This window comes from Rhinoderma darwinii, chromosome 9, assembly GCF_050947455.1.
Source record: "Rhinoderma darwinii isolate aRhiDar2 chromosome 9, aRhiDar2.hap1, whole genome shotgun sequence".
In the NCBI taxonomy this organism is placed as follows: domain Eukaryota; kingdom Metazoa; phylum Chordata; class Amphibia; order Anura; family Rhinodermatidae; genus Rhinoderma; species Rhinoderma darwinii.
In genome coordinates this window covers 91,079,518-91,106,467 of record NC_134695.1, presented here as the reverse complement: position 1 = coordinate 91,106,467, position 26,950 = coordinate 91,079,518, and the positions used below count along the sequence as shown (strand labels likewise).

At 40.5% G+C, this 26,950-nt stretch overlaps 1 protein-coding gene across 1 annotated transcript in view; it reads left to right on the top strand.

The window, feature by feature from the left end:
- The window catches only part of CDH13 (cadherin 13), a 475,876-nt gene that overhangs the window by 376,183 nt on the left and 72,743 nt on the right, over positions 1-26,950 (top strand). The window contains exons 9-10 of the mRNA XM_075838471.1: positions 11,382-11,564; positions 17,177-17,430. Coding sequence (XP_075694586.1) covers positions 11,382-11,564; positions 17,177-17,430 — 437 coding nt within the window. The remainder of the gene's footprint in view (positions 1-11,381; positions 11,565-17,176; positions 17,431-26,950) is intronic.

Sequence of the window (26,950 nt, the reverse complement as noted above, 5' to 3'; positions counted from 1 at the left end):
TCCCTGCAGGGATTGCACAGCCCTGTATGAAAACAGAATTTTGTTGAGATCATATTAACAAAGGGCAACTTGTGACTTTTTGGGGGAGGTCAATGTGACATTGACAAGCATTTTGTCTCCAATGCTGTCCTACGTCCCGGTGGCCGGTAAAAAGAACATTGGACGAGATGTGGACAATGGTATAAGACAGTGATCTTCAACCTGTGGCTCTCCACCTTTTGCCTAGTGCCAGAGGCGAAGCTTAGAGCTCTTGGACCCCAATACAAGATCTGTAAGAAGGTCCACACCTGCCAGGTACCATTTATAATACTGGTGTCTTCTCATGGGGCAAAGCGGTCATTAAGTCCTCCATAGGCACCAGGGCTCAGGTACAACTGCTACCTCTGCACCCTCTTTAGCTAAACCCAGTCTAGTGCAAGGCCTGAGGGGACGGTGCAGGACTTGGGGATACAAAGAACACTAAAGATATTAGTCATTCACTATCCCCTGAGGACCTATAGATCTGAGGCCCAGTATATCAGTTTTGCATGGGGTGCTGGTATGCCATATGCCTTGATAGGGCAACTGAACATGATAAGGGCAGTCCCTTGATCAGGACTCCTCTCTATGAACCAGAACTCAGGGCCGCTTTATGAATGTGGAAGATTTGAGCCATGGTCGGCCATTCATCTAAATAGCTGCCGTGTAATATTACAATGTAGTATTTTCAATATACTGACCCCCGAATGCATTCCCTCTTGGTAGAGCTTTTGGACTAACACCTAACCAAAGCATGAAAGGTCATCTGGAATGGACCAAGAAAAGCATGGAAAATCTGACCATTTATTTGTCCCTACCTTGAGAACACATAGAAGTATCGGTTCAATGAAAAGACTGGACTTGGACAAAAGAACATTTTACACCGTTGTGCTGATAAATTTGGGAATATTAAATTTTCTCCTTAAAATCTCAGAATTATATTAGACTTTATTGTAAATTCTTCCGCTGCCTCACTGGTTGGCCTCACTTGGAGTAGAAGATGGCAACATGTGAAGAACCTCTTGGGACAGCATTGCAGCGATTGTCTCTTCTGCCTGATGAAGCGCGGCATTCAGTCGCTCTGCAGCAGAGGATAGAAAATGTTGTTAAAGAATAACTCCATTATAATATATGTCAGCCTAGCTGGAGTGCAGAATGGGGGTCAAATGTCTGTGAAACGCAGCCAAGTGCTCAGCGCCCCTGGTAGAAGTCTATAACCACATGGCCTTACAACCCTGCCATTGGCGAAAGACCTGAAATCTAAAGTCATTGTACTAATTGCCTGAACAAATAGTTTTTTTAATGTTTATGGCAAAGATCAGAGCACTGAGATATCTAATACATGCAAAAAATGGAAAGTTCACGCTCTCATATCAGTAGTTATATGTGACGCTTGTTGTCCTCAACTTCTGATTTTTGTATCGTTACTCTTCATACCCAAATTAAGTGTGAAATGTTTTAGATGTCAAAAAGTCAATTCTTATTATCTGGTTTAACAGGCATTTGAAATATACATATATGGATTTTCATAAGAATATAACAAAGGGTAAGCTCACCTCTGAGCTCCATGCAGTATTTATATATAGATTATATATATATATATATATATATATATATATATATATATATCAGCACGAAGTTGAATAACTTTGAAAATTCATTACATTATCTTGTATTGATCCTAAGTTACAGCCTATATTATTTTCTAGAGTTGCATTCACAATTTTGTTGGTTGTCATTGTCAACAGTCAACAAGCTTGTTGTCAGACACACCCCTGACAACTTATCTATAGATCCTAAAACATTTTTCTCTATTAGCTTGTAAAGAATACACTCGAAAAAAAATCACCAGAGCAAGCTTTGTGCGGAAACTTAGACACCAAGGTATCCCGGATCATTTCAGCTCTAAAACCTGCAGAATTGGGAATTCAGCTCTGGATTATAATACAAGCAGTTAGAAATAAGTGTATTTCCCAAAATTTGCTTCGATATTCAAATTGAAAGAGCTCCAATTGCCCTTAAAACTCGTGTCTGACTCTCAGATGTCTTCTAGGGCTTTATCCATGTAAGACCAAACCCTTTAAAGCTCTCAAACGCCAAGCCAGCCTAGTTCACGTCACATTAAATGGCCTACGTTCAACGTATATGCTGGGAAAAGCTTCCGACATATATGTTAAACGTAGGTTTTGATGGATGACCTAACATGGGTATCCTTTACCATAGTTTGTAATATCGTCTGCTAATTGGATACGTCATGAACCCATTTCATTACTTATCCGTTAAATGGATATCATTAGTGTCTGCAGGTATCTACGGGCAAGTAGATCTGCCATGTTGGATTTTTTGGTTGTTCTTGGGTGCAGTCTTAACAATACTTAGAACATCATTTGTGCCATACCATAGATATGCACCCTATCAATGGCCCAGCCAGGTCATAGGTCAAGGCAGAGACTTATCGGCAAATTGTCTCTAACTTATGGCAATGTCATGCAGAATAGCGAACTTCACAGACTATCCATGAACGTCACATTTTTCAGGAAATGGCCATCTGAAGTCTCTAGCTTATGGCTAGCTTATAACTATGGCTCCATGTTGACTTTTCCTAGTGCAATGGTTGCAGATAAAATTGTTGATTACGGCAACCATCGCACAACCTCAATCTTTTATGGTCAGAATTCTTGCGATCTTGAAGTTGTGGTTGCGTTGCATTCATTTTACCCTGACTTACAGGTGACCAGATATTGCTATATATCCTAGCCTAAAACCTAAAAGTGGAAGAAGACTGCAAAGCAGAGCTTTCGAGAACCCACATAATACTCCAAGGCAAAATGGAAAAAATAAATATTAGGCTCTGACCGGAGCAAAGTATTTCCATTCAACTTGTGTCAGCAACACGGTGTCAGACACGGAGACGTAGCACGAGTCTACAGTGCCTGAAGGACCTGCTCCTTACATACAATTCATTTCCCTGACTATTAATTTCTTTACACACGTTTACTGAGAAATTTTGTTCTGAAGCCGTAATTGATTTCCTGTAGAACTGCGGTAACGCAATATAACATTTCCATATTGCGCGCTGGTGAAGCACCTGACCAAATGAAGATAATTGTTTTCTTTAGATAATGATTAGAAGGAAATAAATGAGAATGTTGATGTAATATCACTGGTGTTTTCCGAGACAATGATGAGTAACAATGGGCTTTTAAATAGGAAAGTCATTACGTAGTTAATTTACTCTTCAGAGCGTAATGTTAGCTATAAATATAGATTTTATATGACTAAATGCAAATGGCATTATAAAGTTGGCTGGCATGTAGCATGAAAGGAGTAGGTCCTGACCAGTTTTGGCACACAGTTAATGGAAAGTGGCTTGGCCGGTGTGATTAAGGGCATTTTTGGTCTAACTTGGCGAGGCAGACCAGATCTTTCGGAGTCTTGTGTTCCCATTGAACGTAAAATATAGTGTATCATTGATGGGATAGGGATCAATGATCCGAAAGTGTTTGATAATTTAGCATTGATGGTTATGTAGTTAGAATACTCTACAAAGGTGCATTTGTGTTTATATCAATATCACGATCGGTGTTACATACTTTTGTGGACAACCCATTCTATGTTCTGATGGACAATAGTGATTGGACAAAATGAATTCAATTATAATGCAATACGGCTGTATCGGTAATAGAGCACAGAAAGACAACCCATGCTACTACTATTGGTTCTTTTGGGTCAGAAAACGGGAAGGGTAGTGCCAAGGTCTGGTTAAGACCACTTATGTCTTTATGGGTGATATGAACATATGTAGGGTATTCTCATCTGTCCGGCTCTACAATGTCAAACAAAAAATGGATCAAGAGTCAAGCCACCATTACCTTCTGCATGGGATTTTAAGGGGTCTACAAAACAGGACTAGGTCTTCGGCTAGGAGAGAATGGTGGCATTTACTGGCTTTTATTTTTTAAACTTTTACTGGTCTGTCCTTTATCCTCTATACTCTTAATTATAGGGACATGAATGAAACTATTACTGTATCGTCAGATGAATTTTCCGTATGTATCCGCTCATGACAATGAAGGATCCTACTATCACCCTAGCAACATCTGAAGCTGCCATTGTTGAAAGCAATGCTAATTTCCATCAAAGACCACCATAAAGCTCAATGATATTTACAAGGAATTTAAGTTGCGGATCTTGCCATGTTGAAATGACATGTAAATACTTTCCTCAACCATTTTTAATTCCCAAGGTCAAAAACAGCCATCAAAGGTTGAGGGATATGTTCTTACATGGAGTGTGGTCAATGGTTAGCACTGAGGATCGGAGTTCAAATCTGACCAAGATGACATCTCCATGATGCCCATATAACTTCTCTACGTGTTTGTGTGGATTAACTCCAGAAGATCCTCTCCCCCCTCACTCCAAAAACATAACAGACACCTTTTTTTTCTATATTGGTGTGCCGGATACTCTTTTATATAACAGAAGGTCTACTTGTTTCTAATGTATAAAAATCAATGGCTACAACTCCTAACATGCTGGGAGTTGGAGATTTGCAACACCGTAAGAGCCAAAGGTTGAATACCATTGATATACGTGGATGTTTTTGTGTGTGTGAAGGAGGGAAATGAACTTCTGGACATATCTGCTTAGGGCCGAGTACTGATGTGAACTGTGGAATATGTCGGCTCTAGATAAATATCAGGAATGAAATAAATCAATATATAAAATATCAGCGGAGACATCGCCAGACCCAAAATGTCTCCGGAAAGGACACGACCCGAAAATCTCTCAGTAGATGTCCTTTCATTGACCAGTTTTCTCTAGTTTCATAATAATAAGCAAACTTAAATACACTGAATCGTTGCATTCGCCATGGGGGCAGGTCTATTTATTTAATTTCCACTTTCCAAATTTGCTCTTAGAGATCCAATTATATAAAAAAAATTCTAGTTCACTTTTGGGAAAAACATTCATTCGAAGGTTTTTCTGTGTCCTTTTTGTTTTGTTGCACGACACAAAAAAAGATATTAACGGAGTTGAGGGCGAGAACAAGGCTTTCAGTACAGCTACAGGTGGTCCACGTATCGATACAGCGGGAATTCATTCTCTTACTTGGCCCATTAACCCTTATACTTCTGAACTTGATGTGAAAGTAGAATCCCCAACATATATTTTCCCTGACTTGATATTCTAATTTGCAGAAGGTAAATCATAAATGGCTTCACTTGACTGCTACATCCCACCAGTGGGCCGTAATTATTCTCCAGTACATTACTCTTCCACTGTTCTCGGCTTCTATAAAGGTCTTCTGATCATACTAGGCGGGGGATTGTTATGTAATGCTCCATTTAAATATTCCTTTCAATAAAGGAGCTCTTTGTGTTTATACTCTTTGTATTCTAGACAATTCTAGTCTTCGTAAATCGTAGGTTTTACCATGGAGGTAATAAAAATAGACTTTTTTTTTTTTACTGCAAAAGAAAGATTGGTGGGAATCATCAGATTTTAATTATTGCTTTTTTTTATCAAATAATTCCAATTAGAGTTGAGTGAGTGAATCTGCCCAATTTCAGTTTGATCAATCGCCAAATCTATTCACAGTCCAGGACATATTTGGTTAATCAATATACTGTAAAGAATGTATTCTCCTTGCAATACTCTTTTACAGTTCACATATAGATATAATTTGCAGAGAGCTGTATTCACAATTCTTAATGGTTTCTGTTGGAAACAGACAGCAAACCTGTTGTCAGACACGCCCTTATAGAATGACTGCGCTCCTATAATGCAGGGAGTGGTTGGTTTTTCTCATTAGATTACTTTATAGTGCCTGTTGTAAAAATGAGTCTTTCCAGAATGCAAATCATTAGATCAAGCTCTGTACAGACACTGAGTCAGCAGGGAATGCTGGGAGATTTCAGCTCTGAAGCCTGCAGTATAGTGAATACAGCTCTTGAGATATAATAGAGGCTGTAACTCAGGATCAGTTCAGGATAAGTAATGTTATATCACAAAGTGACTCAACTTTCTATATTGATTAAAGGGGGTTGTCAAAGAATACAAAAAATTGACTGCTTTTTATCCAGAAACAGGACCACGTCTGTCTATGGTATTGCATTTTAGCCCAAGTGAAGTGAATATCAGATGCATCCCATGGGCAAACATACCACTGTTTCTGGAAACAAAAGCAGTCACTTTTTTGTATCCTGGACAACACCTTTAAGTCTGTATTTAAACTTGGAAGAGTTTTTCCATCATAATTTATGTTTATAATGAAAAGCATGTAATGTACATCAGTTCTAAATGGGATGTAGGGTGGTCAGGTCCATGGTTATAGGTTTAGGTTCACACTCTTAAGCTGGATATAAATTACATAACTAAAGGCTGAAAGTTTTTTGTGGTCGTCAACTTAGATCCCTCAGGTCAATTTACTCAGCAGGCCATGGATGTTATTTTTTGGAAGGGAGGAGGCACAGCTGCAGAACATAACTGGTTGCTGCTAGTCTTGGGTTAGGCCCCATGCACACGACTGTGAAAAACTCCATCATTATGGACTGCAATACGGTCCACAATTACAGACCTGCCCGGTTCTATTGGCTGTGGATACCTTTCCGTAGCGCTACGGAAAGGTGTCCGTGCCGTAGAACCGTACCGGGAAATATGGAGCATGTCCTACTTTTCCCATTTTACGAGCCGTGTTCCCAGACTTCGTATGGGAGCATGGTACAAAAATGCGTCGCACGGCCCACGGGCGTCGGCGGCCGGCCGTGCCCACAATCACGGGCTGTGATTACGGGCACGGCCGTGTCCATGAAGCCTTAGGGTGCAATTTGAAAAAAATAATCCAATAAATCCAACATTAGTAACACTTTTATGAGTAGGGAGTGGCAGTCCCAATACACATACGATCTGCAATGGATCGACTCCCCAGATCAGCCATCGTCAATCACGTGTATCAGTAGATGGAGCAAAAAATCTTTTGACTAAAATGTTACATTTTAATATTAATTTTGAAGTAGATTCTCCAAAGCATTTGACAAGCTACATCTAGAGCCGTTTGTTTTGTAAGTAAATCTCAGAATTTTTTCTTTTTTTTCTTGTTAAATAACTATCCACTTGGGGTTTGTGTCGGTACGAAAATCAATTAATTCCGAGACACGTTTAATTAGTTATTTTAAACCCTGATGGATCTTTTCAGTCTTCATGTCTCTTCTGTGTGCAAAGTGCAAATTAAACTTTCTCAGGGCTGACAGATAATAATCCAAAAAGTTTCCATTATTGTAAATATTTGAACGTAAGTAATAAAGTTGGCCAAAGCTGAATGATTTAGTTCATTTATTAACATTGTACAAGCCAATAATGGAACTGACCCAGTCCTGCATCAAGAAGGTCCACAATGCTCACAGGATTGCCATATAGTTACTGAAATCTGATTAATAGCAAAATTGGCACTTGTCAGATGCCTGTGGGCAATAGATGAAGGTGCCTGTGGGCAATCAGAATTAATGGGTCCATACTTTGATCCGCAATTACGAATCAAAATTACGGCCATGTGCATGGGGCCATATTTAGCACTATTAATCAGATTTTTCGAACAATACACTTGGAGCTATCTAATGTGTATGAGTGGCCTTACTCCAATATCTTAAAGCCAATGAACTTTCCCAATGCACAAAATAAACAATTATATAACAAATATAGCTCTGCCAGATCCTTAGATTGCATCCAAGGGTTTATAATAATACCATAGCAGATGTTAGAGGGACTTTTTACCGCCTTACATGGAGACAATGGTCAACATCCTCATAGGGGTTTGTTGTTGACTTCCTTTGGGTCAGCCCTGCCTCGTAATAGGTTGGCTAAATGGACTTGCATCTTTTTTTGAATCCTACTGACTATATATCTATATGATTTAGGAACTATGATATGGCTAATGCACATTTCCCATAACACAATGTAACAATCTTTCTCGAACAGGTCGGCTTGGCTGACCGTATGTATTTATTTCACCATGGAGAGGAGACTCTCCTATGGGAAAAAAGCTTTAGGCAAGTTGAAATCCAACATAACCGATCATTATTTTCCTCAACATCCGTCGTCGCGTTGAGTCTGGTGGCCCCTATACACGTTAGATCGTCAGCCCACATAAATTAGCGGGTTCGGATGAGCTTTTTTTAATGTGTGTGGGCACTTTTATACATGTTCTCTGTCTAGATCAGATCACACGTACAGTAGTAAACAATAGAGATATATTTCAGTTTGCTTTACGCCATGCTGACAAACAAAAATTGCAGTAGACCACATGAAAGAGCAATTTATTACCGGGAGCCGAAAGCAAACAGAGTTTAGATAAAGACACCATATAGTAACATGAAACAAGAATGGCATCACCGGAGACATTGACGGATTACCCAATATGTTACTGAATTTACTTTCATAGGCCTTTTTCCAGCTGGCCAAAGCAGATTGTGTATCATTACCTGTCTTTTTCCAGCATAGTAAAGGGTGCGATACTCTGCAGATACATCCTGTTCTAATGAGATGCCAATGAGATATTCCTGGAAACACGACTGAAACTGTTTCATATTCATTTCACTGTTGGAAGCATCTGTAAATTATCAGAATGACTACCTCTCATGCACATAATTATATTCAACACAAAAAGAGGAGTATAATTTAAAAGCCATCTATTCCAAACGTCCCACAGCCTCAAACTTCTGTGTTCGAAAATCCCTTTTAAGTACTTTGCAATAAATCTTATTGTTATCCATAAAAAAAAAATTATTTCCCATTTAGATCGCTGCCCAAACCCGTATGTTGAAGTTTAACTAAAAGTATCTGGGTGTAGAAATGAAAGGTGTAATTAACGTTTACCACTGAATCAAATCCATCTCCGAATTAAAGGAAGCGCCCATGGCCTGCGTACCACGGAGCCCGTCATTCTGCCACTAGAACAAATGCGCATTTGTTTACTATCAATTATATAGAGCCAATTTTGGTCATGTCAATTTAATCTCCCGAGGGCAAACACACTCTAGGGTTAATTTCTGAGAAAGCCAATTGGCCCCATTAGGATGTTTTTGGATTGAGGTAACCTGAGTGCCAAGGTGAAGCCCAGGAAGATCATTAAAAATGTATGTAGATATTTACCTGCTGTGATCACTGAGGACAGTATGCATGAGTGGAAACCCATGGAGAACATAGAATATATATGTAGATGTTAATCTGGATTGAAAATCCATGTAGATCCTGGTTGTATTCGTAACCAGATCTAAAGATGCTAATCACTGAGCACGATATTCACGAGAGGAAACCCATGGAGACCATAGAATGTCTATGTAAATGTTGACATGGATTGAAATTCTATGTAGATGTTTCCCTGGTTGTATTCGAACACAGATCCAATGGTGCCAATCACTAAGCACAGTCTGCATGAGAGGAAAACTATGGAGAGCATAGATTGTCCACGTAGATGTTGACCTTGGTTAAAAATCCATGTAGATGTTTACCTGGTTGTATTCGAACCCAGATCCAATGCTACTAATCACTAAGCACAGTATGCATGAGAGGAAACCTATGGAGAGCATAGAAAGTCCATGCAGATGTTTACGTTGTTGGATTCAAACCCAGGTCCAATGCTGCTGATCACTGAGTACAATATTCATGAGCGGAGAACCATGAAGAACATAAAAAGTCTTTGCAGATGTTTAACTGGTTGAATTCAAACCCAGACCCAACGGTGGTAAACATGGAGCACAGTATTAATGAGAGTATGCATGAGAACATAGAAAGTCCATGAAGATGTTTAACTTGTTGGATTCAAACCTGGATCCAATGGTGCTAAACATGGAGCTCAATATTCATGAGAGGAATCCCATGAAGAGCATAGCAAGTCTATTGAACAAGATTGAAAATTCATGTAGCTGTTTACCTGGTTGGATTGGAACCCAGATCCAATGGTGCTATCACTGAGACCAATATTCACGAGAGGAAAACTATGGTGAAGATAGAAACTCTATGCACATGTTGACCTGGATTTTCAATCCATGTAGATGTTTACCTGGTTGGATTCAAACAGAGATTCAATGGTGTTATCACTGAGCACAATGTGCATGAGAGGAGAACATGCAAACTGGAGACAGCGTTTATGACAGCGATCACTTTTAGGAACAAGTGATCTTGCTGATCAATCTAATAAGGTCACCACTGTGTAGGACTTTCCTGATCTGACCACTAAATAAAAATGGGAAGTCTATTAGTGGAATTTAAGATGGTAAAGATTATTATAGCTATTTTAGTATTCTTGGGCCAACAGAGGTTTATTCCATTCTATGGCAGAACATACAAAGTCCACTGAGTTATTGATTAGGTCTTTTGCAGCAGAAGTGTCGCTATGAGGGGTTGGTGGGCATGTGCCCCATGCGTAGGTACAGGTTGCCAGAACAAGCCACTATTCCTGAGGTAGATATGATCGATAGATAGAGAGATAGATAGATAGATAGATAGATAGATAGATAGATAGATAGATATGAGATAGATAGATATGAGATAGATAGATAGATAGATAGATAGATAGATATTAGATAGATAGATATTCGATAGATAGATAGATAGATAGATATTCGATAGATAGATAGATAGATAGATAGATAGATAGATAGATAGATAGATAGATAGATAGATATGAGATAGATAGATAGATAGATAGATATGAGATAGATAGATAGATAGATAGATAGATAGATAGATATGAGATAGATAGATAGATAGATAGATAGATAGATAGATAGATAGATAGATAGATAGATATGAGATAGATAGATAGATAGATAGATAGATAGATAGATATGAGATAGATAGATAGATAGATAGATAGATATGAGATAGATATGAGATAGATAGATAGATAGATAGATAGATAGATAGATAGATAGATAGATAGATTGATACATTTATCTGAATTTGGACTAATCTGTTTGTTTTTTTCTTTATAAATTTGAATTGAAAGTGTTGTCTTTAAATAATCCTGATAAAAGAGAGAATATCTGTGTTATTTTGGACTGACTACTTTTATGTGTTTCCTATAGGTGATTTTTCACTGCACTTGAGAGATTTACTGTTTCTGAATACTATTTCTCAGCGTAGTCATTCCTGCAATCTATCAAGAGTGGCTGTTGTTCAGGAGTAATATCTCAGCTATTTTCTCTAAACAAATCCATTGTTTTAGGCGCAGGCAATGAGCTCCCTGTCAAGAAGCAAATATGTTCTTTTGGTTGTTTTAGGTGTTTTGTATAATGTATGCAGATTTTATTTACTTTGTTGAATTGTGAAAAAGAAAATGTAATGTCTTGTGATTTCCTTAGTTTCAAGCCACAGTAAAAGAAGGAGTGACCGGCGTGATGGTTAACCTGACTGTGAATGATAAGGATGATCCCAACACGGGAGCATGGAAAGCCGTCTACACCATCATCAATGGAAACCCCGGGCAGAGCTTCGAAATTCACACAAATCCCAACACAAATGAGGGAATGCTTTCTGTGGTTAAGGTAAGCGTCCATACACACCAGATAGGTATCGGTCCAAACACTATTATTCAACTAGAAGCTACCCGCACCTCCCCATTACTGTGCCCATTTGGCCCAGCTGAATATATATATATATATATATATATATATATATATATATATATATATATATATATATATATATATATATATATATATATATACAATTATGTTAAAGACATTTTTGGGGATTTGTCAATCATTAGGATAGGCCAACAATGTGTGATTGGTTGAAGTCAGACCCCACCAGTCATTAGAACTTGACTCAGTGATGGTCTTGTCCGAGTGGCTGTGTCTACTACTACAACTTATCCATAGGATATGGACAGGAGTGTGTTGGGTACTTCCATGAAGTTGCCCTTTATTTATGATGATTAGTTGTGGTTCCTGGGTCAGATTTTCATTTATCACACGTTGATGGTGTAGATGGCATAAACCATCAATAAAGAATCCTAGAAAACCCTTTGAAAAGGATCTGTCAGCTCTTCTATTAAGACTGTTTTAATAAATAATTATATTCCCCATAAAATAACAAGTCTGGAGCATCTTTTCTTAGAACTCTACGTTGTGCCCTTCCTCTGTTATTCCTCCTAGAAATTTATGAATAAATTGACAACTGGGTCTTACCAGTTGGGGGTGTGTCCCTACACAGACTGACACTGTCCAATCAGTGTTGACAGAGTGAGACTGTAGGGACACACCCCTTTGACAAGGGGAATGGTAACACCTAGTAGTCAATTTATTAATCGATTTCTAGGAGGAATAACAGAGGAACAACACAATGTAGAGTTCTAAGAAAATATGTTCCAGAATTGTTATTTCATGGGGAACACAAGTATTTACTAATATAGACATGTCAGGGGAGGTGATGGGTCCTCTTTAAATAGAGGAAGGGAGACTGTTTTGATGCACTTACTCTATGATGAGGGGACAAATGTCAGAACGTTAAAATCTGAAAAAAAACATATTTCCTGATGGGGAAGAGGGGGTAGTCAAGCTATTTCCATACACATTAGATTGAGCCAACTGAGCAATAACCCCAAATATACTAGTGATCCTCGTGACTAATAAATCAAACCAAAAAAGAAGAAGCAGTCACGACCATATACTTCAAAAAATACAAAAAATCTTTATTGTAGTCAATTAGACACATACAAACAAACAACATAAAACACAACAAAAAACATATAACCAATATTTATATGTTTTTTATTGTGTTTTATGTTGTTTGTTTGTATGTGTCTAATTGACTACAATAAAGATTTTTTTGTATTTTTTCCAGTATATGGTCGTTACCGCTTCTTCTTTTTTGGTTTGACACATTAGATTGGTGGATTCTATGAAAGTCAGTGAGATCTATTAGTAAATATCTAATGTAATGTGTATGGCCAGTTCTTGCCTACACAGATATATTATTTTGCACAGATATTTGTGATTTTCTACCTAAAACTGCTTGTTAAAAACCCAGATTCGTACTCTTTTTGCTCTAGGTCAAGACTGTGAATAATTGACATCTCTGTGAAGTCCACGCAGTGTTTCTAGCTATTAAATTAGGTTAGATATTGACTTGTCCAAGGGCAGCGGTGGCAGTGTGTTTCATCGTTTTTAGTCGGTCATTTTAGGCACTTGATAGTTCAAGTATTAGAAATCTAGTATTGCGTAGCTTACAGGATACATGATCTACAAAGTTGTGATGGGGGTCTTGGCCCAGAGACTTGGACCTCCAGAACTTTTGTGAATGAGGGCTTAAACCCAGTGGTCAAAAGGTCCAGCGTATATACATATCCCTTAATGAATCCTGAACTGTCAATCTAAAATTACATTGCCAATTGCAGCAGCCAAATATCCGGTTCTTATATTTTAAGAAATGCAGATTTTACGTTCCTAAAAAGACAACTATTTAAGATAATTCACCCAAAAAGTTATTTGGAGCTGCTACCGAATGATTTGCAGTAATTTCTGAGTTTTGTTTTTCCTTTCATGGGAACCTGGCAATTATTTTGTTAAGGCCGTTATTTGCTGTGTCAAAAATAGAACCTGCTCGAAAATGCAAATTATTGTGCCGGGAACGCTCTACGCTCTAAGGTGAAATGTACAAAGTGACAATTCTGCTGAACGGCATTAGATAACCTTTACTAGTCTTGTACGTCATCCAGAAATAAAAAATATTGTCCCTAATAATTGATTTTTTATATATATATAGTTCTCCATTGGTTAGGCAGTCGCTTCCTCTGTAGGAACTGCAGTGAAGAGGTTTCCTGGCATTGAGCATAAAGGCCCTATTACACCGGCCAATAATCGTCCGGTGCAGCGAGCTCCGATCAACGAGACATCGTTGATCGGTGCTCGTTTGCTCCTGTCACACGGAGCTATGGATGGAGACGACCGCTCGTTACTCCAATCGTTCCACCTCATACATTATTATCATGTCGGCAGCGCGTCTTCCTGTTTACACCGAGATGTGCTGTCGACATCGATAATATTTAACTTTTTTAAAACTATACGATCAGCAGATGATTGGGCGTTTGCTCGTTCATCTGCTGATCGTTCCCCTGTTTACACAGGGCAATTATCGGGAACAAGCGTATTATGAACGCTCGTCTGCCCGATAATCGCCTGTGTAAAACCCCCTTAACTCTACTGGATGCTCAACCAAGGGTTCAACTCAAGAGCAGAAGTCTTGTTTTGGGCAAAACTTAAGCACTTGTCACTTCAGTGTTAGACTGCGGTTCCTTGGGCCTACCAGGGATAATGATTTTAAAGGGTCCACACTATTATTGGTATCATTGCACATGGAGGACAGACTATGTCGGCACCAAATGGAGTGTTTTCTGCTGGATCTTTGGGGTCCTGTTGTATTAGGGGCCCATTATTGTTCCGTAGGATGTCCTGGTACTCGAGTCAATTGAACCCTTCTCATGATCCTAGCTGCATGATTTCGCAGTAGTAGTTTCTGTGGTGCCCAGAAGACATCTTGCCCTCCATCTAGAATAATGGGATTCCATAGAATGCCTCATGTGTTTGCTATGCATCCCGGGCATTATACCCCATATAAAAAGCAATTTACATATAGTGGGAGAGATCAGTTCGCCGGTTCCATTTAACTTCTTTTAAGAAATGGAATCCTATATAGACACTGATATTCTCATAAATTGTTTCAACTGAAGACAATAGAGAAAAATGAATTGTAACACTACAGTAGGAACTCACAGAAGTTATAAGGGGTGTGACTGATGGTAAACTTGCCGACTGTTTCCAATGACAACCAGCAGAATTTTGAATTCAGCTCTGGGGTATAATACAGGCTACAACTCAGGATCAGTACAATATAAGTCATGTTATATATTTACTAACAATACAACTTTATATGTAGATATATATGATAAAGTGGTGCTCAAATGTGGACATATCCTTTAAGAACTTCTCAAACTTGTCTTTATGACAAGTTTCCTGGCATAATATCCTTTAAATGCAAGAGTGTTCTCTTAAAATGACAGCGCAGGGTTAGTGATGGATGAGTTAGATGTCGCGAGTTATGAATGCATGAATACTTGTCATTTATATTCATCTTTCCAAATTAAATAGAATTTTGTATTTAGTCTAAACTGCATGCTACAAGAATTTCGCTCTGCTGATCGAGAGCAGTAGGATCAGGCCGCATACAGCCCCCTCTGCTATGACACTGACAAACGGCAGTGAATTAAGAATGGGACTTCTTCATGTGACAGATTATACAAAATATATGAAAAATCCCGGCTTTCATCTGGAGGCTCATTCATTTTTAATAAAGTTTTGTTTGTGTTTGCCCTGCTGAGCCGGGATAAAAATGATCATGTATAATGCAGCTCATGCACAGTCCCGTGTTATAATCAGTGCAATGCCGAGATGGGTTTTCATAAACTTGAAGAAGGAACACAAATCAGACATACGATACAATCTTCGAAGTGCGGCTCGTAGACCTAATAGCATCGATCAGCCATTTGATTTTTCACACGAAAAATAGATAATTTATTGCGAAGAACAACTTTGTACGGCGTGATAGGCGCAATATTACTATAAAAAGCAGGGGCACAATACTATAAAAGAGCACAGACAATTGTTATAGACCCCTACATGCAGGGACCTTGCTATAGGGAGTGCAGGGTTGCAGTCGTACCTAGGCCCTGGAGCCTGAGGGGGCCCAAAATCTCCCTATGCCCCAATAACATAGGATAGTTGGGGGCCATGTAACAGATTTTGCATTGGGGCATAGAAACCTCAAGTGACACTTCAGCTTACATGCATTTCTTATATATTTAGGATGGCAGGCACCAACACATATAATAGGGCCAAAATGACCTATAGTGAACATTTACGCCGATGGACTGTGCATCCATGGTGGTAAAAATGGATTCCAACCAATCGAAATTTGACTTTGGAAAATGTTTTTGAAAATGTCTTCACTATAGTTTTCTTAAATATAGTCATCAGAGACCCTTAAAGTATTTAAACCCCAGTGGTGATAGTCAGAGGACACGGAATGATGCACCATACATTGCCATTGGAATCTATGACCCTTCTAAAGATCAGTGCCAAAAAAATTTGTTCATTATAGTGAGTGCCTTGGCCCCTTCATTCTGGAGCTCTTGATCTCCTGCTAATATAATATTCTGACATGGCTCTGAGACATGTAGGAAGATAATCCTAATGCCGGTTTTTGGAAGAAGGCCGCCATGTTTTTCTAATTCTGTACAACCCCTTAAAGTCACATGTTGTTTTCACCAACCTTAAGCTTTAAAGAGTAACTGCACTTTCAAAAAGCTTTTGATATGTCATAGAGACAGAATAGAAGTTTTGATCGGTGGTGGTCCGGTGCTGTGACCCCCACCAACGCTGAAACAAAGGTGCGGAAGGGCTCAGCTGAGCGCACTGCATCTTTGGCTGTGGTCGGCACCCCCTTTAAGGCCTCATGCACACGACCGTAGCTATGTGCACGGCCCGTGATTGCTACACTGACGGCCACAGAGTGTCATCCGCGGACCGTCCGCAAATCACGGTCCGTGCACACATTGATTTCAATGCAAACCCGGACCATATAATGACTTGTCCTATCTTTCTTCGATCCAGGTTTCCGGCCAATGCATGGACCGTGAAAATTACAGGTGAATTGCGGCCGCAAAAACACGTTCGTGTGCATGGGGCCTTAGGCTGAAGACGACTCACATAGAAGGTCTATGAACCCGTCTTCAGCCTAACCAGGAGAATCTGATCACAGCTAAAGGTGCAGGGTGCTCAGCTGATACAACACCGGACCACCACCGATCTAAACTTCTGATATGTTTTTTTGAAACGTTTTTTGAAATTATAGTTACTCTTTAAGGTGGAATTCCCATTGTTATAGGTAAATGTTAGTTGGCCAAAAATATTCTAAACAGAAAATGTGAGAGTTGTGTAATAGAAGTGATAGATTGGGAAACAAAAATGTCCTTTAACAGCAAAAATATGTATATGGTAATAAAAAAAAAAAATGGAATCCTTAGTTGGAACTGAATAAAATCATACGTAATAACCTCCCATGTAAATATAGTTACACGTGTCTATTTTCTGATTTGCAGCCACTGGACTGTGAGATTTTGGCGTTCCACACCCTGCTGATCAAAGTTGAGAATGAAGATCCTCTTATTCCAGACGTTGGATATGGGGCAAGCTCTACAGCCACAGTTCAGATCAATGTAATAGATGTGAATGAGGGTCCAGTTTTTCAGCCTGATCCGATGAAAGTGTCGACGCAAGAAAACATTCCGATCGGATCTATGTTGTTTACCGTGAGCGCTACAGATCCAGACACTCTCCAGCACCAAACTATACGGTAAGTTCACTGCTAAGCATCTGTATCAGCTTTGTGCTATTTTTGGTATTTTTTGCTTTTATGTTACATATGAATGAGCAGTAGGTTAATGGAGAGAAAAATGGATCTATCTCGGCGCTGCTTGGTGGTGCAAGACGGTGGAGAAACAAGTAGTCTCTTGTAATATTGATGAAACGAGTAGTCTCTTGTAATATTGATGAAAGTTTTATTGCAGTAGCAACGCGTTTCGACACCGAACTGGCGTCTTCATCAGGCATCTTTTATTTCTCCATCAGTTTACCATACTGAATTACGCTATGTGGCGCCGTGGTCTTTTTTCTATACCCCGCACATATGAATGAGCGAAACTGTTTAAGATCTTATATGTGTGTGTGGTCAAGGATGGACCAAACCATTTTGCTGTATGAGGGATGTCCAAAATGGCATCCACATTTTTCTTATGATAGAATTGGCTTTAAGGAGTTTATTATTATTATTATTATTATTATTATTATTTATGCTATTAATGTGATTTGATCTTCTGACAACTATGGTGTTTCTGTTAACTGTAGGCAATTGGGAAACCTGAAGACCCAAATAGAAAGTTCCTACTTGGGTCTTCAGGCTTCTCAATGGCTTATTCCTTATATTTGTGATTGCCTCCATCCAACTTGATGTTGCTCCTTCATCTCTCGAGCATAATTTTCTTTTCGGAAGAGTTAGGATTTAAAATAATAAACCAAAGATGAGATAACGCTTCAGTCTAGTCCTTTGTTTCAGCTAAGAGATTGAGCTCAATTTGGCCAGTGAGGCACTTGTTAGATTTTCTTGCCACCCATGATCTTTGCCATTTCACGTCTTTACCAAAACCACATTGAACAGTACAATATTCACCTAGTTGTATGTCTGGATGACTTGGTTATGGCCATCTCTCAATGAATGGTCAAATGATCATAGAACAGTTGAGTTGCTCTGTGGCTCCATGTTACTCATGTACATTTGGTTCTAGATACTGGTGTCTTCTTGCTGTATTTCTAGTTTGACCTGAATCATGGAGGTCATGCATGTACATATATTGACATGGGTATTGTTGGTGTATATTTAAGTGGTTCGTGAAATGCATTAAGAGTAGATTAACTGTGGTGTGAGTTTGGATCAGACTACACTTACGAAAAGACCAGCAATACACAAGTACGGAATGCTGAGATTCTTGATGGTTGGTCTTCTTGACTTTCAAACGTTCTTGAAATGTTCTTCTTACAGTCAATCAGTCAAATAACCAAAAAATATTTCGGTGGTAGCAACGTTGAGTTTTTGGTTGGCTTTCATGGGCTGTCTGGCCTGCTGTAATTCATATACACAATATACTGTGTGTGTCCTATGTCAATGCCAAGGCTGAGAACCATCAGGAAACCTCATAAACCTCTGCAATGAAGGTGAAATGCTCAACTACATCCATAACTAACAGATTGTGCTGTTCAATTGTCTACATTTTCTTAAAACTGTAATCTGAAGAACAAACATAAAGGGAGAAATTAATATTCTTAACTAGGTGGCAATTCCAGGGAAGGCATTATGACTTGAAGTCTTCTCTTTACACTGAGGCGGTATATCCAATGAGGAGAACCTCCAATAAGAAGGGGAACGGGCTGTAGTATTTTAGCCTCTGCTTAAAGCCACAGTATGTCTAGGCACTATGCTTGTTATTGCATCCCAGCCCCATTAATTTTGCAGCACACAATGCAGCATTATGTTGTCTTGTGCAGTCATTTCTCATTGTTTTCTATGGAAAAAAAAAATGCTTCATTAGTTCTATGGGGGAAGCCTCAAAGATTATTCTAATGGATGTGTCATTGTTCCTAGAATAAGTAGATGAAATTAGTTTAACCCCAATGGAGATATTGACTTTCTAGTCTGTGTATGCCCATTAATTTCATTTGACACCCTGTCAATGGGAACCCTGACGACCGTCACAGGAATCAACACAGTTGACCCACAATATATGATAAATTTGTCCAGCCCCGTTTCAATTCAGAATGACTCAGTTAAACATACTGTAATCATAAATAAATATTGAATAGTTGCTCTTACTCCAACATGGCTGCCTTCATTCTCATCCGTAGCAGACAAGTATATTTTAAGGGGTTGTCCGCTGGTTATAAGGATCTGTGGATAATAAGCAGTTTACAAGCTGTCCAGCTGATGGGACCCCTAGCGATCAGTTGTAGTCTGTAGGGAAGCCTAAGTGTTTAATTTTCCTGCAGTGCCACCACAGGGGAAAATAAGTATTACACAGTCCTCAATCAAACTAATGTGTTTTTTGGGTAATACAGGACAGGTCCCCCAGAGCGAGAGACGCTCTTTCTCACCTCTGTCCACTCTGTATAAGAGATGAAAATCCTAAACAGAGGATCCCCCTCTAATAGGGTGAATAAAAATAGGTTTTCTAAACCAGACTACGTTTTTACGTATAGCGTATACAAATTATAAGTTTCTAGAATGAAATCTATTTTTTATTTTTTTTTAAAAGCATTATGTAGATAATTCACAAGTTTTTGCCTTATAAAATAGATTTCAAACACAATCTACTGTCAGAGAGTCCGGGTATTTAGATTGAATTTTCCGTGTTACTTTGGGGAAGCGTGTGAGCTATTAAGCGCCACTGTATACATATATTTAAGAATACAAAATCAATTAAAAAGCTCATTTAGTGACTTACAATTAATATTCCCTAATCTAAGACTCTGGGGGACGATTGTCATATTCATTATTATAATTTGTTAATCCCCCTGCATTAACATTTCTGTCACACAGAATTTTATATGAAACTGCAGCTCTGTAAAAAACCCTTATGAAGAATGGCTCAAGAAAAACCCTTTTTATACTCATTTGTGATGCCTTACAAAGAGACGCCGTCTTTCTCTTCAATAAGGAAATCGAAGATACTCTAAGAACATGTTTACATTATTAAAGGGCGTATATCATTGAGGGCAAATAAGACCGTGCCCCGCATATATTGATATCAACCATTAGTATTACTTTGCTAAATACTGTAACATATATGAAGTGCTGGAGATTTGATATTGCAATACTGTAAATTATAGAGATCACTATGATCGCTGTTACTTTTGGGCGTAAACTGAGGAGGAAGGGCCCATAATCAGAATTAAAATGGGGGTGGATCGTCCCCTGGTACACACATTACTACTCATGCCCCCCTGCATTAAGTTAGAAAGCCGCTCTTTGCTAGCCTTTCTTCACTAAAAGAGCCCCCCATTATATCCCCAATGTTTTAATGAGACAACCACTTTAAATAGTTTAGTAGTTATAGTTTGTTTCCTTTCATGTTTAATATTTATAGTTTGTTACTTTTAATTGAAAACTAAAGTGAATTAAGGCAACCGTCTGGTCCCCGGGACAACATTTTAAATATGATGGTGTATATGGAGTAATATTACCTGGTGCCCTCCAGTTGTGCCCCTCTGCCCTGGATCCGTCGTTTTATGGTCCCCTCTGTGCTGTTTCAAAATGGCCACACGCTTCTTAGACTACAATTTTGAGGGACTCCCACTTTTCTTGGATTAGCCAGGGCTTCTCACATGAGCAGTTCTGTCCAATCCGTAAACAGAGGGAGTGTCTTAGACTCGGAATGTGAATGTGTTTAGTTACCCTTTAATTAATTTTTTTATTTTAGAAGGCAGTAATGTAATATTACAATAGTAACTATAGTACTGCAGAGGTCTCAAATATCTGAGGGGACCCTCAGAATCACTAAGATTGCTCACATGATTCCCATTGACTTTGTCATGTCAGTCGTCTCTCCTATAAAGGATGGGAAGGAGGAATTGAAATGGGTAAACAAGTGTCAGGCCCTCCTGTGCTATAACTTGTACCAGCAGGGGGCATCATTTAGCTATGGGGTCGCCTTTGCTCTATCTATACCAATAGTGCAATGTCCTCATATACAATGGACTTGCTTTTGCAACAGAGCAGTGATGTGGCTATACAGAGCAGTGATGTGGCTATACAGAGCAGTGATGTGGCTATACAGAGCAGTGATGTGGCTATACAGAGCAGTGATGTGGCTATACAGAGCAGTGATGTGGCTATACAGAGCAGTCACAGAAGGGGCCAAAAAGAGAGTCTAGTACTATAAATAATGTCTGATAGTTGGGGACCTTGTTGAATTTTCTCTATTCGGGCCCAAGAGCCTCTCGTAACACCTCCACATTAGAGCTTTAAGTTAAGCCCATTGAATGGAGTTCGCCTACTTGCTGAGAAAGGTCCCATCACAAACTGACAGATGAAACCGGTCTTCACTATGAAAACCAATGTGACAGCTTCCTTGCGGAGTGACACTAATATTCCCTGTCATGCGGGTCACAGTCTGTCCTGAGCAATAAGTCTGCAGGAATTCACTATAAGAGCAGTTCTGAAATGTTCCATTTTAATAACTTGTATCATAGCGGCAGATTTAATTCTCAGCTTGTCTGTTCCAGGTTTTTTTCTTCCTACTTTAACCCCTTCCCGCTCCTTGACGTACTATTACGTCATGGCAGCTCTATCGTTCGCGCTCCATGCCGTAATAGTACGTCTTGCAGTTAGAACAGCGGTGCGCGCGCCCGGCGCGTTCATGCGCTGTGATAGCTGCTGTTTCTGACAGCAGGCTATCACGGCATAATGGGACGGGACCATTTACTATGGTCCCGCCTCGCCGATCGCCGCTATTGGCTAGTCAGTGAGTAACTAGCCAATAGCAGCGATCGGTCTCATTCAGCACAGCAGTGCTCGAGCCCGGCGTTCCTGAGCTGTGATAGCTGCTGTTTCTGACAGCATGCTATCACAGCATAATGGGCCGGGACCATTTACTATGGTCCCGCCTCGCCGATCGCCGCTATTGGCTAGTCAGTGAGTAACTAGCCAATAGCAGCGATCATTCTCGTCACTTCCTCTCTCTGACCTCACATCCTGCTGCAACCGCCCTGAACGCCCTGTTGGAGTTAGCGAGGCGTTGAGATCGGTTGTGAGCAGAGAGTCAGAGAGAAAAGAAGTGAAAAAAAGTGAAAAAAAGTTTCTAAAACAACGTTTTTTTTGCTTCCCACCACCCCATCCACTACCCACTCCTGTTCCCTTCCTCTTTGAGTTCTACCCACGTTTTTTGGTCAGTGATCTCCTATCACTGACCACTTTTCAGTCTTCAGGACCACATTTCTTGGTCCCTGGGGATTTTTTTTTCATTTTTTTCTATATAAAACATAAAACAAAAAAAAAAATATAAAAAGAAAAAAAAGAAACAAAAAAAAATAGTTAGTTTAGCCAATTTTGAAAATTTAACTGGTTAGTTTAGTATTAGCCCCTTCCCGCTCCTTGACGTACTATTACGTCATGGCAGCTCTATCGTTCGCGCTCCATGCCGTAATAGTACGTCTTGCAGTTAGAACAGCGGTGCGCGCGCCCGGCGCGTTCATGCGCTGTGATAGCTGCTGTTTCTGACAGCAGGCTATCACGGCATAATGGGACGGGACCATTTACTATGGTCCCGCCTCGCCGATCGCCGCTATTGGCTAGTCAGTGAGTAACTAGCCAATAGCAGCGATCGGTCTCATTCAGCACAGCAGTGCTCGAGCCCGGCGTTCCTGAGCTGTGATAGCTGCTGTTTCTGACAGCATGCTATCACAGCATAATGGGCCGGGACCATTTACTATGGTCCCGCCTCGCCGATCGCCGCTATTGGCTAGTCAGTGAGTAACTAGCCAATAGCAGCGATCGGTCTCATTCAGCACAGCAGTGCTCGAGCCCGGCGTTCCTGAGCTGTGATAGCTGCTGTTTCTGACAGCATGCTATCACAGCATAATGGGCCGGGACCATTTACTATGGTCCCGCCTCGCCGATCGCCGCTATTGGCTAGTCAGTGAGTAACTAGCCAATAGCAGCGATCATTCTCGTCACTTCCTCTCTCTGACCTCACATCCTGCTGCAACCGCCCTGAACGCCCTGTTGGAGTTAGCGAGGCGTTGAGATCGGTTGTGAGCAGAGAGTCAGAGAGAAAAGAAGTGAAAAAAAGTGAAAAAAAGTTTCTAAAACAACGTTTTTTTTGCTTCCCACCACCCCATCCACTACCCACTCCTGTTCCCTTCCTCTTTGAGTTCTACCCACGTTTTTTGGTCAGTGATCTCCTATCACTGACCACTTTTCAGTCTTCAGGACCACATTTCTTGGTCCCTGGGGATTTTTTTTTCATTTTTTTCTATATAAAACATAAAACAAAAAAAAAAATATAAAAAGAAAAAAAAGAAACAAAAAAAAATAGTTAGTTTAGCCAATTTTGAAAATTTAACTGGTTAGTTTAGTATTAGGGTTAGTTAGTGTCAGGGAACCGTCAAAAAGCGTAGTTAGGTATAGTGTCAGGGAATTTAGCGTCAGGAATCGGTCACCGTAGATAGGCTTAGCGTTAGGGATCCATCACCGTAGTTAGGTTTAGCGTCAGGGAAGCTCGGAATAATTAGATAGGTTTAGTGTCAGGCACCCGTCACCGTAGTTAGGTTTAGTGTCAGGGAAGCTTGAAATAATCTAGATAGGTTTAGTGTCAGGGAATCGTCGCCGTAGTTAGGTTTAGCGTTAGGGAAGTCCACATAAAATTTAGTTAGGTTTAGTGTTAGGAACCCTCGCCCTAGTTAGCTTTAGTGTCAGGGAAGTCCACTTGCTCTCTAAAAACAAAACACACATTTGTGCTAGTTGTGCTATCCTATTGCTCCCAGTTAGGGATTTATTTTTTTGCAGTATATAAATTTTGTCTTCGCACAACAAGCATGTCCCAACGGACATTTACTGCTGAAGAGGCGTATGCATTTCTGGCCTCCGACACAGACTCGTCGGATGGCGATACAGTATTTTATTTGTCTACCTCCTCATCCAGCGATGAAGAGGAGGGACCCCCTAGGAGACGCCCCAGGACCACCACCATAGTAGAAATCCCTGAGAGAAGTGACCCCACAACAAGTGATACCCCTGAGCGAAGTGACCCCATTTGGACACCCACACCAGACCATTATGAACCCCAAATCCCTGAGTACACGGGCAGCCCAGGCATCAAATTTAACACGGCAGGGTTCAGTGAGATGGACTTTTTCAAGTTCTTCTTCACTGATAACTTTATAGAGCTAATGGTCACCCAGACTAATTTATATGCCCAACAGTATATCACCAAGAACCCCAACTCATTTTATGCCCAATCCCAGAGGTGGACTCCTGTAAACGCAGCAGAGTTGGGCAAGTTCTGGGGACTGCTCTTGAACATGGGGCTTCTAAAAAAGCCATCCATTAGGACCTACTGGAGCACGGACATCCTATACCACACCCCGATGTACCGTATGGCCATGTCCAGGATGCGTTATGAGGCAATACTTCGCTTCCTACATTATGCCGATAATGAGCAGTGCCCACCCCGAGATGACCCCAGTTTTGACCGTTTATATAAACTGAGACCCCTATTAGACCATTTCAGTGCCCGGTTTGCCCAAGCATACACCCCCGAGAAGTGTATTTCCATTGATGAGTCCCTGGTACATTTTAAAGGGAGGCTTCAATTCCGCCAATACCTGCCAAGTAAGAGGGCAAGGTATGGCGTGAAGTTGTATAAGCTGTGCGAGAGTGCATCAGGGTATACATATAAATTCAGGATATATGAAGGGAAGGACAGCAGTATTCAGCCCCCAGAATGCCCCCCCTTACTGGGAATTAACGCAAAAATTGTGTGGGATTTGGTGCACCCACTGCTGGACCAGGGTTACCACCTCTACCTGGATAATTTTTATACCAGCGTCCCGCTCTTCAAGTGCCTCGCTTCCAGAAGGACTGCGGCATGCGGCACTGCTAGAAAAAATCTTAGAGGCCTCCCTAAAACACTGCTTGGGCAAACACTCAGAAGGGGTGAGAGCAGGGCACATTCTAGTAGCAACATATTGTGTGTCAAGTACAAGGACAAGAGAGATGTCCTTGTATTGACAACAATACATGGCCACACCAGTACCCATGTACCTGTACGAGGTACCAGTACAGAGACCCCCAAACCAGATTGCATCCTGGACTACAATAGGTACATGGGAGGGGTGGACTTGTCAGATCAAGTCCTGAAGCCCTACAGCGCTACGCGGAAATCGAGGGTGTGGTATAAGAAGCTGGCCGTGCACATCATACAGATGGCATTGTACAATGCGTACGTGCTACGTCGATGTGCAGGCCAGAGGGGAACTTTCCTGGAATTTCAAGAGGTGGTTATAAAGAACCTAATTTTTGGCGACCAGGAAGGAGGGGCACCCAGTACTTCTGGAAGCGAGGCCACACGCATCGTACCAGGGCAACACTTTCCAGGAGAAGTTCCCCAAACTGGCAAGAAGGGAAAAAGTCAAAAGAGGTGCAAAGTGTGCTATAAGAGGGGGATAAGGAAGGACACAACATACCAATGCGACACGTGTCCCGAAAAACCAGGGCTCTGTATGAAAGATTGTTTTAAAATTTACCATACATCCCTTGATTTTTAATTTACCCTGATGCACTCCGCACAGCTTATCCCCCTCATCTTTCCCTTTTGAGCCCTGCCATGTGCCCAAGCAGCAAATAACAGCCACATGTAGGGTATTGCCGTACCCGGGAGAACCCACATTACAATTTATGGGGTGTATGTCTCCGGTGGCACATGCTGGGCACAATATATCGGACACTGAAATGGCATATATGTATAGGAAATTGCAAATCTCACTTTGCACCATCTACTGCGCATTACCTTTTACACAATAACTGTTGGGTCAAAATGCTCACTACACTCTAGATGAATGTCTTAAGGGGTGTAGTTTTTAAAATGGGGTCACTTCTCGGGGGTTTCAACTGTACTGGTACCTCAGGGGTTCTGCCTACATGACTTAGCACCAGAAAAGCTCCAGTAGGCTAAATGGTGGTCCTTCCCTTCTGAGCCCTGTCGTGTGCCCAGGCAGCTAATAACAGCCACATGTAGGGTATTGCCGTACCCGGGAGAACCCACATTACAATTTATGGGGTGTATGTCTCCAGTGGCACATGCTGGGCACAATATATCAGACACTGAAATGGCATATATGCATAGGAAATTGCAAATCTCACTTTGCACCATCTGCTGCGCATTACCTTTTACACAATAACTGTGGGGTCAAAATGCTCACTACACCACTAGATGAATGTCTTAAGGGGTGTAGTTTTTAAAATGGGGTCACTTCTCGGGGGTTTCAACTGTACTGGTACCTCAGGGGTTCTGCCTACATGACTTAGCACCAGAAAAGCTCCAGTAGGCTAAATGGTGGTCCTTCCCTTCTGAGCCCTGTCGTGTGCCCAGGCAGCTAATAACAGCCACATGTAGGGTATTGCCGTACCCGGGAGAACCCACATTACAATTTATGGGGTGTATGTCTCCAGTGGCACATGCTGGGCACAATATATCAGACACTGAAATGGCATATATGCATAGGAAATTGCAAATCTCACTTTGCACCATCTGCTGCGCATTACCTTT